At 44.3% G+C, this 19,159-nt stretch overlaps 1 protein-coding gene across 6 annotated transcripts in view; it reads left to right on the top strand.

Moving 5' to 3' along the window:
• The window catches only part of LOC146191967 (putative 4-coumarate--CoA ligase 3), a 64,187-nt gene that overhangs the window by 27,871 nt on the left and 17,157 nt on the right, over positions 1–19,159 (top strand). For 5 of the 6 annotated variants that reach the window (XM_084602352.1, XM_084602351.1, XM_084602353.1 and 2 more), the window contains 5 exons: positions 184–386; positions 2,151–2,319; positions 2,933–3,214; positions 7,210–7,354; positions 11,374–11,643. In XM_084602352.1, the coding sequence (XP_084458478.1) occupies positions 184–386; positions 2,151–2,319; positions 2,933–3,214; positions 7,210–7,354; positions 11,374–11,643 (1,069 nt within the window). The remainder of the gene's footprint in view (positions 1–183; positions 387–2,150; positions 2,320–2,932; positions 3,215–7,209; positions 7,355–11,373; positions 11,644–19,159) is intronic. The other variant, XM_084602355.1, reaches the window with a different exon arrangement.

Here is a 19,159-nt window from a genome sequence, read left to right as displayed (position 1 = left end):
CATATCTGCCTTCGGCAGACTTTGTTGCGTATTTTGGGTAGCGTTACTAATACGCTCCTTTCAATGCTCGCATCGCCTAAAGCATGACTTACATGTGTTGGTAGGCTAGTGAGTGTCTTGTTCTCATGCGAGAAATTTTCTTCCTGCCGCAGGAGTTTGACATGATCGATTATTTTTCTCCAGGGCTTCTTCTGTATGGGACGCTGTGCGGGATTTATTTCAGCTTCAGAATTTACAGCGATGAATGAGCGAGACTACGAGGAGTGCCCTGTCACCGATCCCCAAAACACTGTCATTGCTGTTTGCTACACCTCTGGGACGACTGGTTTGCCGAAGGGGGCAGAGGTCACCCACTATAACTACGTCTGCAGCTTCTACATTAGAAGGTAATAGGCAGTAGCAGAAGGATGGCTATTGGGCTAAAAAATGCAGAAAAATCGGAATCGCGTGCGCATTTGCCAACAGTAAACCTGGCAATCACATTGCGCAAATAAATGCACCTAACCCTTTCTGAGAGATATAGCTCTATTCGATTTCGGCTGTCATGGGTGGAGAGCTTCGTTATTTTTGTGGACAAGCGTTATGTTAGATAATTATCAGATACAAGAGTAACAGGGAAATTCCCAGAGTGAGGGTCACATAAGAAACATTTGTATTTAGTTTTCTACACCTGCACTAGACATCTTTTAGGAACAAAGTTCATGCTCTTGAACAAAAAACCGTACGTGGTTACTGCGTACACCAAGTAATGACATCCTGGATAGACGCTATAATCATATAGAGAACAACAGCTTACGAGACAATATTATTTCGGCTTCGAAAATATCGAATGCCTAAAGAATGGTCACATCTTGACGTGATCAAGCCCACAAAATTAACATATCTAGGTTTGTAGAAGAGTAATATGGAAAGAATTTGTACAAAACAAGCGGCAAGAAAAGCTTGCAGTAACTAAAGTCAAGTAAAAATAATAAATGCAAAATGAAATAGAATAATGGGACAAATTCTTAACTAGCCCAGATCTTGTTACTCTCATGATATTGGCTATAATAATACAGAATAAAAATGGTGATGCTAGTAAGCTCTTATTATCAGACTTTCCAGCGTCTAGGTCGATAACATGCCGGCTTAGGAAAAAAACATGTTGAAACTCAAAGCTTAAGTAACTCCACAAAAAAAAGCTGGAACAAACATCAGAATCAAGGAAAATAAACATCAGAATAAACATCAGAATCATCAGAACAATAAGGTGTGAGCCATTTTATTTCAGCTGGTTAAAGGAACCTAGGCTATGTATCGTTTGAGAGCACTTTTAATCTTTCAGGACATATTCCGAACTTTCGAAAAATCACCTTGGGTAAGTTGAGGTGCAGCTGTGGCTGAATAATAACATTTGTAGGGAGCTAATGCAGCTTCCGCACGAATGCTGGCGCTTTTTTGCTTCTTGTGATATTTCCTTCCATCAGACCAAAGTGAATGAGGCCCGTCTGATGCTGAAAGCTTAGCTTAACATTATCCGTACATTTCTAGTAAGTGTTCTCATAGTTTCACACGCCTTGATCGTCCCAGCTAAACAACGGCAACAATGAGTTTTCTAATCGCCCGCCTAGTAGCTTTAAATTTCAGCGGCGTTTACAGGTCAGTTTTGAATTGCAAGCATGGAATTTATAATGCTTATCATTTGTTAGTGAGTGCTCACTTTATTAGCCTTCAGGAAGGGTTATGCACACATGTGAACTCGACTAAAGCGTGATATCTTGTCGAGAACTATCACATATGCCATAGTTGCATGAAAGATGGTCTTTTCAGGACTTGTGCAAAGCTTAGCTCGGAATACTCTTAGTGAATTATCGCAACTGCTGTGGACAGCATCTATGTCCTATGAATAACGACAGTGGTGTCGCAGGTTTGAGCCGCACATTGAAAGACGCACGTTTGTAACAGGTGAAATGAAAATTTTTTAAGGCAAACAAGTATAGTTCTTTATTGTTCCTCGCCCGGTACATGGAACTTCCGGACGTCAAGCGTCAGATACTGAATGGTCCCTCAATGGCCTTCCAGATGACTTTTTTATGGTTACGTTCCACAAACATCTATTTCAGCACGAATGGCTTCTGAGATTTACCACAGAATTTTGCTGTTTTATGCAGCTTTTTTAAAGCCTGGGAACCAAACGATGTCCTGCTGAGCCATAACCCAATTACCCATCAGTCTGGAATGATGTACAACATATTCGTGTTGCTGCTCGGCGCCACGTGTGTAGTGACACGCACTATGCTTAGCCCTCTTGAAATCATGGATGCTGTCGATAAGTACAAGGTAATCGCCCAATGGTATTACTTTCACCAGACATTGCTTAAGAATCATGTTTTAGTATGTTTATATTTTTTTTTTATTTTGTCAGCCTTATGTATTTATATTCTGTAGTGTTAACAGTCCGTATTTCGCATTTCCACTTTTACCAATAGAGTGTTACGTGTACTTTTTTTGTTTTTGTCCCTACGTCTTGGGGCTATTATAAAGCCTACAATAGCTTAAAATAAAAAAATAAAGATACATTTACGTACGCAAAGTTCTTGGGTGGTTTAGTAACTGCAGTTGTAAAATGATCGATGTTGGTTATTCAAAACAAGCTTTAAAAACCCCAGAGAGTCATAAATCTTGCCCTATCCATGGCCTATACGTTTACGAATATAAGAAAAATAGTTTTAGAGCATTAGCTGGAATTTTCTATGCTCAATTTCAATCTAACATGCCGATATAAGCGATAATCTATGAAATGCACTTACCATTGAAAGTTGTTGAATAGTAAGCTACTTGCGGGACTAAGGTCATTGCAAAGAATAAATGAACATGAAATTCTGAATAGTCTAGAAATGGGTAGAATTTTGCTTCCCACATAGTTATTCCTGTTCCTCTTCATTACGCACAGGCCACAGGCGCTATATTTTTTCCGGCACAGCTACAAGCTTTGGTGCGTGAGATGCAGCGCCGCGGCCGAGGTCTGCCTAGCATGAGAGGAATTGTAGTGACTGGAAGCGTCTTCCCAAAATCTGTGGCCGAGGACACACGCAACACTTTCGCTGGTCTCAAGAACCTGCTGAACGTCTACGCCATGACCGAATCTTGTGGCTTAGTATTTTGTCAGGCAACAATCGACAAGCTGCATGGCGGAACCAGCGTGGGCTTTCCAACACCGATGGCAAAGGCAAAGGTATGTCACAAATGTGCATCTTGGTGCAGAAGGAGACCTCCCTAAGTGGTACAGAAATCATGGTGTGATTTATAGAAAACATTACTTCCATAACAATAGAACACCAGTCCATGTTCTCGTATTTCGAAAACAGCAGGCAGAAGAGACATTCGCAAGTGATTTTAAAAATATTGTAAGATGCCCACAAAGAGTGAATAGTGATCCCAACAATCTTTTCGAAAAATTAGACACCAATCACTAAATGTATAAGAAAAAGAACCTATATCTGGAATGCTAATGAATGCTTCTTTGCAGTGCACATTTCGAGGTTTGAAAGAAAGAGCTGTGAATAAATCTTACATAGAAACACCTATGACACTTAATCTTGATTACAGTTCTCCTTAAATATTCCAGGACAACTGGCATAATAAAAAACTTGAAAATCATATGAACCAACCCGGAAGGGGCTGGAGTGCCTTTCGATAGTAACTTCGATATAGGAAAAGGTATCAGTCGAGGAGAAATAGTGTCCATATAGAATACAAAATTAGGTAGAGCAATTTGTTTTTTATTGGAGGCATTTCGAGGCAGCTTAAAACACTTGTAAAATGGGCCGAGAACTATTTGATGCCCTAAAGATGTTCGCCTTGTTACTCTAAATTCTGAATGTTAGGAATAGAATTGTTATCAAATGCAGTGCTGAACAATGATGTGCAAGAATTAAACTGCAAACAACACCTAAAAAGAGAGAAGCAACAAAGCGGCCTAAGTAATGACAATGAGATAATTCTCTCCTAGTCAACGCCAAAAGAAGCCAATTGCCAATAGAATAGCACAATTGCATTAAGTATAACTATATGATTTGTAACATCCACGTTCACTGCATGCAAGCGAAGACGCAGTCTAATGCAAATTATGACAGCATCTGTTTTTAAGTGTGAAAGCATTTTGTTCAACAGGCGGCATTTTCGTTATGTCCTTTGTGGCTTACTAGTCACTAGAATCAAGCCACAACTAAAATTGGCCCTTTATCAATGTTGCTTTAATTCAGGTGGTTTGTTTTGGTCTAAGGAGGTTATTGTTACAAAACGGCTCAGGCTGTAAGACGTAGCAGTCGAGTGCTCAAGTTTCGACCACCTGGGGTTCTTTAACGCGCTCTGACATCGCAGTGCAAACGAGCGCCCGTATTTTCCCTTCCATCAAAAAGGGGCAGCCGCTGTCGGGATTCGATTGCGCTCACAACAGTTGAACGCCCTAACGTCTGCTCCACCGTGGGGGGCAGGGTGGCTTCGGTGTTCTATCACTGCTTCGTCTCGTGCTGAAGTAGCGGCCGGGGCACACCGTCGTCACGTCGCTGGGCGGCGATGTCAGCTTGAAGTCTGATCGTGATCTTGTCGCCCTTGTCGTCTTGTGGATCGGTGATATAATGGCTGCGTCATCGTGATTCGCAGTCGGCGATGGAGGATCTTCGTGGTTTCGCCGTGAAGCAACCTCACCTTCAAAGGTTGCTCTATTTAGTTTCCCTGCGCTGACTTGGGGACCTTCCGCGCACACTGTCATCGTAGGTACGGCCTGGCAACGCAAAGCGGGCCCTGTAAAGCGAGGGTAAGCGTGAGAGAAGAATTTGCGACGCCTGCTCTCCCCTCCGCAGGAAGTCATTTTCTTGTGGTCGCTCACCAGGATGAGGTCGCGGGGTGTTGACGGCGAAGCCGCGCAGACCTATGCGTCTGTAAGGGCAGTGACGTAGGATATGGCCGGCTTCACCGCAGTGGACGCATAATGGCCGGTTGTTCGCATTCCTCCAGGCGTCGGACTTCCTGGGGCTTGGGGTATTTGGTAGGCTTGACGGGCGGGGGCCAGGGGGCGGGTTTCGGGAACAGGACGGTAGCGACAAGAGCCAGAAAGGTCACGTCGCGGTGCAGAGTGACGTAATGCAGCAGCATAGTCCATGGATTCTGCTTCTTGCACTAGAGCAGTCGGAGTCGTCAATTGAAGAACACCCAGTGCCTGCTTGACTTCTTTATGGACGACGTCCTTGAGCGTCGCCATCTGGGGTTGTTGGAATGGCGGCAGCAACCGATGGAGTTCATTTCGCACATCTCCCGGATGAGGTCCCGAAGGCTCTCTCCTTTCGCAGATGCGTTGCAGTAAGGCCTTGCGTAGACAAGCTGGAGTTGTCGTTCGTAGTAGCGCATTCGGGTGTCCATCACCCTCGCGATGATCGACGCCTGACTTTGAAATTCTTCCACGGGTTTTGGCAGATTTCCGACCAGCCCTGCAAAAAGGACTCTTTAACAGCTCGCATTAAAAATGTCAAATTCTGACCTTCGGTCATGTTAGGGTCGGCGCGGCGAAAGAGGCGCTTCATCTTCTCAACGTACGTCAGGACAGGCTTGTTAGGAAGTTGAAGTCTTGATCGAAGGAGAGCCTGGGCTCTTTCCTTTCGAACGACGCTTGTAAAGGCAGTCAAACACTCTTGAAAATCTCCCAATCCTTCAAAGCTGCCTGATGACGTTCGAGCCATATTCGGGCAGATACTTCAAGTTACCGACATTCTAGTGGAAATTAAGAAGAAGAAAAGGACATGGGCAGGACAGGTAGTGCAAAGAGAGGATAACCGATGGTCGCTTAGGGTAACAAACTGGATTCCAAGGGAAGGAAAGCGTAGCAGGGGGCGGCAGAAAGTTAGGTGGGTGGATGAGATTAAGAAGTTCGCAGGGGTCAAGTGGATGCAGCTAGACCAGAACCGGGTTAAGTGGAGAAATATGGGAGAGGCCTTCGCCCTGCAGCGGGTATGGTCAGGCTGATGATGATGATGACTTCAAGAGAAACGTACAATTGCCTGAGTTTCGTTTCGTCGTTCCAGGCTTTGAAAGTTGTCAGGCGTTTGAACAGGTCGAGCCAGTCTTCCGCATCCTCGACCGGTCGTCCATGGAAGCAGGGTGGCTCACGGGGTTGGACGAAAACAACTGGTGCTGTAGGCTGAGCCATTGTCAGCTTTGATGCCTTCCGAGGTGTAACGGGGCCCGGCAGTAGAACGTGTTCCGGTTGGAGCCCTTGAAGACGACGGCTGGTTTGCTGGCCTGTTGGCTGATCCCCCAGGATGACAGGAACAGGGCTGATCTCTTGGCTTAAAGGGGTAAACCGGGACTCGATGGGAAGCACCTCCACCATTGTCACGTAGTGGTGACAGGGCCGTGCACACCAAAAGAAGACACAGGCGTGATGGTACTGAAATTACCTCTTTATTGGGCTAACTTGCGCCCGCAAAAGAACTAAGCAACTAGGTGGCGGCGATAGCAACAAACGTGCACGTCGATCGTCGAACAAAGAATGCCCGACGCACCCGTGAATTCTCAACTTAAAGGCTGCTCAGAACAATCTAGATAACATCGCAAACTGCTACTAGCACAACCTGGAACACTATAGAAACATGCGCGAGTGATCTGAATCTTCGAGAATGATCTTGACGCATCTTGCGAGACACCAAAACTGATAAAGGTGCGTCTCGCGACATCTAGCATTACCAAACAAAGAATGCAGAATAGATAAGCGATCCAGAATCAGAGTACTAAGGCCGCGTGCCGGCGGCTGCTAAAACAACAACAAATATAGTTTTGTAGGTTTCGCGGCCCCCACTATATTATTTTCCTTACTCAAGAAGAATGATGGCACATTTAGGGCTTCTGTAACTGAGGCACGCGCCATGCATGGTCAGAGTTCAAACTTTCTAATCATCACCGTATATCTGAGGATATTTCAGTCATTAAGGGCTGCTAGTGAAATTCTGAACAAAAATGATAACACTGATTCCTAGAGAAATTTTTGTTATTCGAGGAACCATGCCAAAACATTTGAATGTACCATAAGTGGCTGCAACGAAATTAAAATCAGATATCGATTATTCAGTGCTTCTAATTCATATGTCCAGAGCGTGTTTTCATAACTTAATTTGCTCCCGTAAATATCGACCATTAATATGGGAAAAATTGATGTCTGATATCATGGAATTGTAGGTGCTGGATGTGAAGACCGGTGAGCAACTGGGCCCATATGAAACAGGGGAGATCTGCTATTGCACGCCCTCCATGGTCAAATGCTACTACAAGCGGCTCAAGGAGAATGACGACCTTTTTGACAAATATGGCTGGCTGAAGTCAGGTACGCATCGTTACTTACTGGAAAATGACCCTTAGCAATATTTCAGAGCTTGAATGCAAAGTTTGCAGCGAAAATAATGGAAATCTAAATGCACGAAGCTCGCATGTCATCATTCCTCATTCTTGTTCTTTCTGCACAAAAATTGCTGTCTGTAGTAATATTTACAATGCCTACAGAGCACAGGAAAGAAAATGCACTTGACTTAGTTAATGCCATCTTTCTTATGGCATATATGTAATACATCATCTGCCGTGCAACATGAATCGTCATTTGGTTTTGTGACGCTGCATTATCGCCAGCGATAGTGATTCACGTGCTCAAAACACATTTTATAGCTTGCACGGTAATCGGTTCTACTTGTCTTATACTACTCCAAGGCGTGCAGCTTGATGCTCACTTTATTCAGTGGCATACTGTTGAAATTTAACGCCAGAGTTACTGTCGAACCTCGCTTCTTCTCTCCGAGGCGACGTGTGCTGTCTACCTAGGCATAATCGAGCAAGGCGTTCTCCAGAAACTAAATGTTTCATGATGTTCGGGAAGACAAGGGCGAGGATTGATACGGCGAAAGAGCAAGTGCTCGCAAGTAACCGGAATCTCGCATTACAAGATAAAGTTATTCTGATCGCTGCCGCACGCTCAGCACCTGAAATCTGTTTAGGAATGCATTACGCAACAAAACTATGAGAATTGCTTCATCTCCGGCTGCGGGAGTTCGGTTGACAGAGAGCATTGTTTCTGTCCTTCGTCTCCAATCTCCATCCTAGTATTTATTGTGCTATAACATTATGGACCCCTAGAACAAGCACGCATTGCTTTGTTTAGCCATTGAAGATTCTAGTGCAGATGGATGTGAAATTTCCTTACATGGTCGTCAAATCGCAAACATATTGTCGTAGTTTTATTACAGCATTTCACCGCGGGCGTAACCGTATGATACTTATCAGGTAGACTGACAACCGCATCCTTGACAAAGTTGAAGCCTTGCTAACAAACCTCATTTTAACTTTATTGGCTGGTGACCTTTTTATCGACGGCCCATTTTCTTCCAGGTTCCTGGCGATATTAACGTATATAGTGAGGGATATGTTTGCAATTTTAGAGCATGGTGAGCTACCCACTCCATTGACTGATTTTAATTGTGGCCGCCTAATTTTGCTAATAAATTTCGCAATGCTATGAAATATCTTTATGGGGTGGTTAACAGTGTGTCGGAATTTCATAAAATGTACCTTGCCAAACAGACAACTTCTAAGTGACTACTGTTCTCTGTTCAGTTTGGTGGCTTGATGCGGCTAGTTACCTCAGCGCACCAAGAATTACGTTTCAGTGGGCTGTTTTACATCGAAAGAGTTTTGAATTGGTGCTCACGTGCGCCAGTTGGAGTACGTGAAACATAACGTATCAGCAAGAACACGGAAAGAATGGAAAAAGGAAGTGCAGCTGGAAGCAATAAGAAAGGGAACACGAGAGCGCGTGGCCTCCGCGCTTTGCAAAGCGCTGCCATCAACACACCACGAGAATGGGTGACACCAAGGATATGCTCTGCTATAAAGCAGGTGGCCAGGCTTACTTTGAATGCGTCTTTACCACTGATTTTCATCACCTGTTGGTGACAGCGGATTTGAAAGCGCGGAGGCCACTCGCTTCCGCGTTTTCTTTCATTTTGCTTCTAGCTGTACTTCGGAGAGCACCGTTACGTGTGTTTCGTTTTCATGTGTTCCCTTGTCTTTTCCGCCACAATATGTTTCAATAAATTCGATAGCCTTTAAGGTATTAGAAGCCCCGCTTAGTTTGCTCTGGCCCCTAGAGACTGAGCTGATATACATTAATTACATCTCGAAGAACACCTACTGAGATATTTCAGTCAAATGAAATTCACTGTGTGATTTCGAAATCAAACGGCATTTGGCGCGACTACCAAAATCCCGCAAAGAGTGTTTGTAGATGGCTAGACAAAATCGAATCCGACTCTTCCGTTCAGAAGGGGGAGAGGTCGTAAAGCTGCTCCCGTAAAAGAGTCAGCCCATTGCTATGCGAACGACCTAGGCTCTTGAGTCGCATGAAGCAGTGCTCAACCTAAGTGCGTTTGCCCCAGACGATATCTCGTGGATGACTGCTCTGAAATGTTCATCTATATTGCAAAGCGACGAGCAGGAAGAAGGAGGGTAAGAAGTAGGGAAGTGTGTGATGTGAGTGTGGCTGAATTTAATAATGGAAACCCTCTCGTTTCTCGTCATGTAAACGATTGACTACATACGAATAATGAGTGCACCTGAATACTGAAATGAAGGCTCATTTAGTTGGCGCAATAGGCAGAAATGATTGAAGGACTCCGCCTGAAGCGTAGACGCGATAGAGCTTCAACTCTTTTCCTCCCTTCTACTGATTGTGCCTCAGCATCTCGCCTTCCCTTCAAAGCTATATAGCTGCATCGTACCGAGCCTTCCATTTTTCCTTACGATGTCACCGCGACCATTACAAGCAGACACACCTCAGATGAAGCGCCGATACTATTAAACTCACCTGGTACAATAACACACGAAGTTACCGCTGTTGTACTAGCCGCAGCTTCAACACGCGTGCGCAAATACAACGACACAGGTATGATATTTGTTAACACTACGCTGACTTCACTCGCTAATTATCATTCGCTATACTTGATGGAGGCGAAAATCAAAGCGCCTGAGTGCTGTGCAATATCAGTGAACGTAAGAAACCCAGGTGGTCAAAATTTCCGGGGTCCTCACTCACTACGGCGTCTCTTATATCCTGAGTAGCTTTTTAAATCCCACAAGCCAAACCAAACCATTCACTACATAGCAAACTGTCGACAAGTCAGACTATCAGTCGTGCCATTCCGTTGCATAACGGTACACATATACACTCTTTACGAGGCGTTCTTTCGTTTTACGGCAGCTTTCGGCGTCCGCTTATAGGCAGACGCGCTATTTCACTAAAGATGAGGCAGCGCCTTCTGTTTAGGAAAAGGGGGATCAAAGATTAGTGCATGTCACAGCGCCATGGCGGCGCCACCCAAGGTTCTCGCGGAAAAGGCTTTGACTCGTCCTTTAAAGCTCTCTCTCCTTAAGTCTTTTTCTGTCTCTCTCTCTCTCAAACTCGGGTACGGTGACAGCTTCTCGGTAAAATGACCCCAGTGCACTTTACACGAAATGGGCCGCAAGAATAAGTACTTCAGTATCTCTTGCAGAAGCTCCTGATAAATCAGAACGCAGTATTTGCGATGTTCGCATTGAAGAGAAAAATTCCGCATTTTCATTTAAAGAAGCGGAAAATCATATCCAAGCAGCTCATAACTACCTAGGAGACAGCACAGGTAAAACCCCTTCGGGCGCAGCTGCTTTCACTAGGCGTGAATTCCGGTCGAGATAGTTTGCTAGTCATTAATATAAAACGTTTAATAAACATTTCGTGGTTAGGAGCAATTCCTGGTTTTATCTTAACTAGCATCCATACTTGGTGGTTTGGCACATTCTGGCTATCACTTGTAACAATCGCTCCTTTACTCCTAACGTGGTTAGATGGCCATTTTACGCAATATTCTATAAAGCGCATTCCACAGAATAGCCGCTGCCACTGTTGTAAGTGGAGGTTGACAAAATATTCGGATTTGCCGACAAGATCGCTCGTCCGAAGCGCGTAATCTAGAGTATGAATTTCAAGCACTTCACAATCACATAAACGTAGTGAAATCAGGGACAATCCAAATAAAGTGAAAATTGGCGAGGAAGTTGCTTCACTGAGAAAAGTTCAGAAAAGGAAATAATTCAGTACAATTAATGTGGCACCGCAAGGGTTCATAGCCAAGCCCTCTGGACGAATAGGGGCCACGCGAAGCTTAGACCACCAAGAGTTGTTGTTACCGAAGGTTTTATTCGCGGAATGAAAAAGGCGATGCTAAATACACTATATCGTTTGCTCTCAAGAAAAAATTTGCTTCCTCCTAATTTGAATTTGAATGGCCCTGACGCTGAACATCAATGCGGTTCGGGTTGCAGGCGACTGTGGCTACTATGACGAGGACGGGCGGTTCTACATCGTCGAACGGCTCAAGCAGATGATCAAGTGCATGGGGAACCAGGTAGTTCCGGCCGAATTGGAACAACTGCTGCTTCGGGAACACGGGGCCGAAATTGCTGAGGTGTCTGTGGTAGGCCTACCGAATAGGGAATTGGGAGAGGTGCCTGCTGTAGCCGTGATCCTCACGGATGAAGGTAACAAGTGTGACCGCCAGGAGCTCGCCGAAAGCATCAAGAACACCGTGAGAAGTGAGTGTTATGGAAGGACTCATTGTGCCACTTCGGGCGCCTTGCTTCTAGACAGGTTTACTGAAAGGTGTGAAATGTACTGCTTCCGTGAATTGTGCGCGCTCAACCCGGTTTTTGCAGAACACACGTGTGGAGACGCACGCACACTATCATGGATGCACACGCATGTACTGACGTCCAGAGGGAAAGAAAATCTTCGTGATGTTCTCGCTCTGTCTGCAGATTGCGAAAAAATTCTAGGGGAGATATTACTCGTGAAACCCATGAGCAACCTTATGTCTTCGCAGCTTAAGGCTATCTTGTGCGCTCAGAATTAGCAAGAGAAGATTGTGCAATGTGTTCCCAATCGGCAATGCTGATTTCCGAAATTACGCAATTAGGCGTGTTTAGAAAACACATGCCCACTGGGACATCCGTACTTGAAGCTTTTCAGCGTTGCTATAGAGTACTCTGTCTCTCGTATACAGTGTTTTGCAACTTTATCGGGGACCAATTTAAAAAATTCTGCCGCCTTAGCCGGAGGCTTGTATGAGGGGAAACTGTTCACTAAGCTTGCATGTTGTTGGCCCTTTTGATGCGTATTATGTTTGACAACGGTACTTACCTGTTTTGGCTGCACATGATGAAAAACCAGACATGTGTAGCCTGGTTTGAACGCGCGTTCGGGTCATTTCCTCTGCTTCAGCTGAAGGGTTTCGAAGATTTGTTGGACAATTAATTTTCAAAAGTATCGAAAACTATGCGCTGACTTGATGTTGATTTACTTATAACAGATATCTAGTCCGTTTTATGTTTGAGTGTTTCTGTCGTCAGCTTTTATATGGATCTCCGTACACCACTGGGATCAACATTCGTATTCTTAAAATAACGATGCTTCATCAAATTTCAGGGGGCCTACATTTTCTCTGGTGTCAATAATTTGAACAAAATCGCATTGATTTTAGTACAAATTTGTCATCGGAAAACAAATCATTTTCGCATTTTATATAACTGGCGAATCTGGCTGTTGCGCCTGAAATTACTCCTGCTCCGAAGCTCTGCTTCGCCTGTTTCCCTGTTTCCGTCCTCATCTGGACAGCTGGCCCATCTGCCTGATGCTTAGGGCGTCTGTTGGAGCTGAGTACGTGCTACGCGCAGTGTAGGGAGCGCGCTGGGAATTTCTGTAGTTGTTTGCGTTCGGATACTTTTGAAACCAAATCTAACTCAAACATATACGGCAGCAGCGAAGGAGAGAAGAGTGGAAAGGCACTGTTTTACACAAGGAACGTCTAACTTTAGTTAGTGCTGGGTATGGCCATATATATTATAGATTTCGGAAAGATAGAAACAAGCATTCAGGTATGCGTGCTGTAGAGTAAGAGAAAATCATCCGGGTTTTATTGCCTGTCGCGAACATTTCGTCCATAGGAACTGCCATCCTAAGTTTGCTATATCACTCATCTTTAGCAATGACCTAAAGCAGCTTAAAACTTATACTATCCGTAGACATGCCGTAGAAAGCGGAAGAAGTAGGGAGGGTCAGGTTCTCACGCAAAAGGGGCATAGAGGAAAATTTTAACCCGCATATAAAAAGAACAAAGCACGTTACAAATCGCATTGAAACTGAGCTGTATGGAACCCGTGATGAATGCATGGATTCTCATAAACACGAAGAGCACATACGTGGAAATGTTTCTAATATCTGCATTGCATTTTGCTGTGCACCTTCCAGGAAGTTTCCATTATATTGAGTGTTTCTACACGTAGATGTATCGGACCGAAAATGACATTGAGATGCGGTGCGGAACGAGAAAAATTGAAAATAAACGCGTCTTCCTTACTACTCTTTAGCAGCACATTAATCATAATACACGCAGGCGTCATATATGCATACATGAGTTGGCAGAAAAAAAATTGGCCCGCCGCTTGCTGCCATTTTCACGTGAGCGTGTGCAAATAGAATGGAAAATAAGGGTGGAGCATTTTCACTCAAGTTGTCGACTATAAAAATTTAATGTCGCGGCGCTGTTTGTATCAACGATGGCTTTTTCCTGATAAGTTCCATCCCAAGGGTGGAAGTGCTATGAATGCAATTCTTGAGGTCTGTGCTATGGATGTGGTCCATATTCACCGGAGTTCGAATTGTCTCTTCTACCTTTGCCCTTGCCTTTTTCGTGCGCTGGAAAAATGCCTGACAATTGTACTAGAAACCAACTGTACAAACTTTCTACGCTTATTTACAGCTGCTTTTCTAGCCTCCAGCTGGGAACACATAAGCACGACAGCTGAAGCTTATACCAACACGGTTCACTGGCAGGTCGCTGCAAAATGTCATGACCCTATGCTGTCGTGCATCGCCACCATGTAGCCGTCATGCCGTTAACAGATGGTGCGTCGCACAATAGATCGCTGAGAGTAAGCATCGTGGACCCATTGCCGTTGGCTAGGACTTTTCGGAAAGATAACGTGTATAAATATAAACATAAATGAGATGACTCACAGTGGACAAACGATATTATTTATGTCGAAGTTTATTCCGTGGTCCGGTCTTTGCAAACGAATGCAGACCGCACACTTGTTTGACAAAGACCGAAACCCGGCCAAAACGTCGCATTAAAATGTATCGCTTTTCCATCGTGTGTCATCTCATTTGCGTTTGTGCCTTACTGGACCCATTCGAACGTAAACCCCATATGTATGATCTACATCGAATTTTTATCGAGAGGACGCTTTGAAGAGAGTAATGTCTTTTCAGTAAAGGCTCATTCTTGTGAATGTGTCGATAGAGCGAGACGTTTTTAAAGCTACAAAACTAACCATCACATATCGTATTTGGTGGTTGCTTGAGTAATATTCTTAGCACATCCCTACGGTAGCCTTAAACCCCTACAATAAGTCAGGTATTAGGATATTTGCATATATTCTTCAAAAATGGATATTTAATAGCCTGCTCTTGCAGATGGCAAATATTAATCTTATATCATCATTGCCGTTTTAATTTAGCGAAAGAATCAGTGCTGTTACTGACGCAAATGCCGACTCGCAAGGCCGGAAATGCGATGACACTGTCTTTCATGCATTTAAGACTACATGTTCAAATAACTTACGTGCGTGGTTCTTCTATTCTTGGTAACAATTGTATCTCCAAATTGCGGCATGTTCTAGCCCGAAAATTGCAAGCTGTTCTATGCTTTGGTTGTTGACATTTTCTATTTTCGCCTTCCAAATTGCAGTGGAGCCAATAATGTCAGTCGTGCAGTGACATATGGAGGAGAGCAATATTATTTCTTTGGTTTGCACGTGCACAATCATCGCTCTCCGAAACGAGTTCATCCCTTCCAGGGCTAGTTATTGTCAAAGGCTCTAACGCGCCTTGAAAATCGAATATGTGCCAGGATTTACGCCTGCTGTGCAGGAAAGTGAGAGCGGTGGCTTCTTTCCATAGCGCAACCCTCTTAATGGTATCTTGACGCCTGCTTAGCATTTCTTTGTTTATTCAAGATAATCGTTTTTGCAAGCAAATATAACCCTCCTAGGTTTAGCTATCTGATGTACATGCTCAAGTGTTCAGCAAACAAAATATATAAACAGCGGTGCGCTAATATCACCGCATCATCCGTAAAAAAAAAGTACTGTGGGGTTGACGAGGGTCGCAGTAAAGAAAGCTTTAAAAGCTTCATGCCGTCATAGCTGTTTTAATCGGCGTTGAATGCCACAACGCACCACAGTCGAATGAAAAATTTTTAACTGCTGCCAGGAAAGTGGCTACAGAACTGTCGCATCTGTGCACGGCTCGGAAGCATGTAAACGAACATAATTGCAGAGGATGAATGTGACCCCAAATACGCAGGCATTACGAATGGCGCGGTTTGTGGGCAGCCGCCGGTGATTCAGGGGCAGAGGACGCATCTGCGCTGAGATTAAAAACGCACTCATGTGGACGATACCCAGTAGGTGATGCAAATCCCTCGTGGTGCTTAATCAGTCTTCAGTGTTCAGTTTCAGCTAATGCTTTCAAACAAAACTGCCCTCGGAAAACCTATTTAATGCTGAAGGGGTTTCCAGCTTTCTCCTAGTGATCAAAAATAAAGGTCTGTAAGACAACCAATAACAGAGCCATGGACCTCTGAGAAAGCCCAGAACAGCGCTCTGCCGACGGCGCATAAAGAGCATTCAGACACGCCCGTGTACCAGTGCAGGAGTGCTATACCTTTATAACTTACCTCACTAGTTTTACTTTCGTCCACATCTCGAAAGTTGATCCATGATTTATTTAGGTTGCTCATAATGCTTGGCATGCACTGGCTAATAATCGCTAACATCGAACAAATTTAAGATTTTCGCAAAATAGCGTCATTTTAAAGGTTCCCCAAAACATGTTCATTGACGTCAGGTTCCACCTGGTATGTTGGAAATGCTGTATCAAATTTTGGCCTCGGTCATGGTACTTTGATCAGGACGTATGTTAAAAAGTAATGACCCAAGATGTTTAAAGTGATATCTGTAAATGTCCTGCACACTTCAAGATCAGTCCTTAGAGTCGTGCTCTTCGAAATTCGCGGCAGCGAAGCTTCAAACGGGGTTGTTATGGGTTCCCTGTGTTCTATTCCATCTCCTTCGCGCATATGAAAAGCGTTTAGCATGTTGGCGCCTACTGCCAAATTCACCATGCCATCTAGACTCGCGAGTGCACATAACCAATAAAGTATTCTCGTCAGGCTCTTTTCGTTACCGAAAGAGAAATGAAACCTCTAGCGCCATTCCACTGCGCACCAATTTTTGCGCTGTCATGAAAGCTAACAGTTACAACCTACTACAATCGCGCTGCTATATTTTCGAGGGTCAAAGGGTTTTGAATTCCAGTTTTGGGAGTCTAGCATTTCTTTAGTTGCTAAATATTTATCATCAACCGCAGGACTACATATTTCTGCGCGAATGCCTCTCCCATGTTCTGCTAATTAACCCTCTCCTGTGCAAGCTGCGCCCAATTTACCCCTGCGAACTTTTAAACTCATCCCCCACCTGACTTTCTACCGATTTTGCTACGCTTCGTTCTCTTGGAATCGAAATTGTTACCCTTTTCGACTATCCATTATAGTCTCTTCGCATTACATGCCCTGTCCATCCCAATTTATTTTACACTTCCACTAACTGCATCCTTCCTATAGTTTAACGTTACATCTAATACTTCCGATCCGTAGCACTCTCCGTTGTCCTCAACTTATCTAGAACGCTTTTCGTTTGACTCCAGATTTCAGTCCTGTAGTTGGGTAGAGGTAGGAATTTACGGGGTAAGTGAACTTTGAAGTTCAGTTACCCCGTAAATTCCTTCCTCAAACACACCCAAAACGGCCAAGTCAAGCTTACTGCAGGTGGCCCAAAGGCATGTCAGCCTCCCCCACTATACACACGATGAAGGTCACACAATTCCTGCTTTTGTCGCCTGTGGTCATACCTATTACTGTGCTTCCTTCCATGTGCCGTCTTTTTTTTCGCACTCCCCACCTGCAATTTCTTTCACTCCCCGCCTGCACCTGCTTTTTACCCCACCCGCCACTACAATGCCATTGCCCGCCTCTGCGCCACCTGTTTCTTTTTCCACTCTTTGCATATAGAACCTACCCCCATCGCTTGCATTCGCACTCCTGATGAAGGCCAGCTTCTGGTCGAAACGTCGAGTCCAATAAAATGTTTCTTTAAATGAAGCGTACACTTCGCTCGATAATTTTTTAAGCGGCCAAGTACGTTAAATGTTCTCGCATATATATATATGTATATATATATATATATATATATATATATATATATATATATATATATATATATATATATATATATATATATATATATATATATATATATATATATATATATATATATATACTTTTACCAGTGCTAGCGCTTCGCTACTTATTGCAAACTTCTACTCTTTCTTTGAGCTGTTGAAGGTTACTTTAGTCCTGCGAATTTGATTATAGGCTTAGTGTTATGTTCATTTCTCTCTTGGGCATCACTTATTCTCTGCAATTCATTCCCGGAGTGACTTCGCAATTAGTGAATCACATATTACAGAGGTATTCTCCCCCGACCCTCATCCCTAACTGCTCCCATTCTAATTCTAAATACTTCCTCTATGCCAGCTGTGAATAGTACTGGTGAGATCGTGTCTCCTTGCCTAACACCTTTCTTTATAGTAATATTATTACTTTGACTATGCTGAGTATTAGCTGCTGTACAAACACTATAGATCTACCAGTACTTTCACAAACGACTCATGTACACTGATTTCGCAATGCCTACATGAGTGCCGAGGTTTCACCTTAGTTAATGATTTCTCGTAATGAATAGATGGAATGTACAAGTGATGGTTATGTTGTTACAGAGGAGGAAGAAGCGGGCAGTGGAGCGGTAAGGAGCACCCTCGCTAGACCCACTGCATTTCATTAAAATCATCTCATGGCCATCGGACACCACCCTTCCGTTCTCTGTTCTTTGTGCTCATCGTCGTGCCACCCAAAATCGTTTTGATAGAGGTGCTAGGTGGGTCATCATAACTCCTCGTACAAGCCGGGCGCTTCGGCGCCCTACGTCTTCAGCCGTCAGCAAAAGGACTAGGAGGCATCGCATGGCGGGTTCCCAGCCTGCCGGACTCGACGCGAGCTAACCCCGACCGCAATACACGACAAAGCAGAGACTGATCCGAGACGAGGCCACCCACACGACCACAAGGCCCAACAAGGGAGCCGAACGACCATATGACCCCAGTGACCAGATATACCGAGCAAAGACGCCAACGAGCCAAGACGCCGCGCGACAAGAATACATGACCTCTTCTCCTCATGCCATGCGGAGCGTGTCTGGGCTTCGGCCATCAGATCTAGGCGGCCTGTGGCCCGAAAGCGTCCTAGTCCAGACTTTATCCGAGAATCATTGTGGCGGCAAGCCGTAGCCTTCTTTCTTCTTTCTCCTCTTCTTCAGCCATCCAGTCACGCCCATCCTCATGCCATGCATCTCATGGACATCGAAAAGTTCCTCGTATACGATCTGGACGATTGCTCGTTGTTTCCGGATAATGTCACGGACAAGGAAGAAGCGAGCAGTGGCGCCGGCAGAAGCGCTCGTGCTAAGGCCGCCATAATTCATTAAAATCATCTCAAGGTCATCGATCACCATCCCTCTCATCCTTATTTACATCAGCTTGCCACCCCTTAACAATTTTCGGAGGCTATATTAGGAGCATTGTTCTATCACCTGGTTAACAGTATCGATAAGAGTGATGGTAGAGCGCCCTTTCCGAAAGCCTGCTTGGTCTGTTGGTTGATTGAAGTCTATGTTGTCCTGATTATATTAGCGATCACCTTGGAAAATTGCTTCTTCCTAACAAACAGCGAGCTGATTGGTCTATAATATTTCAAATTTTCAGCGTCACCTTTTTATGAATTAAAATATTTGCGTTCTTCCACGATTTTGTTACCGTCAATGACACAAGCCATTGCCAGGAGGGCCGGTTCCAGCACGGTCAACAAATCATTTTGCT

Source organism: Amblyomma maculatum, chromosome 4, assembly GCF_055883805.1.
Source record: "Amblyomma maculatum isolate TAMU_Amacu chromosome 4, ASM5588380v1, whole genome shotgun sequence".
NCBI classification, from domain to species: Eukaryota; Metazoa; Arthropoda; class Arachnida; order Ixodida; family Ixodidae; genus Amblyomma; species Amblyomma maculatum.
The sequence above is the reverse complement of the archived record's forward strand: the minus strand, read 5'-3'. Positions and strand labels throughout refer to the sequence as shown.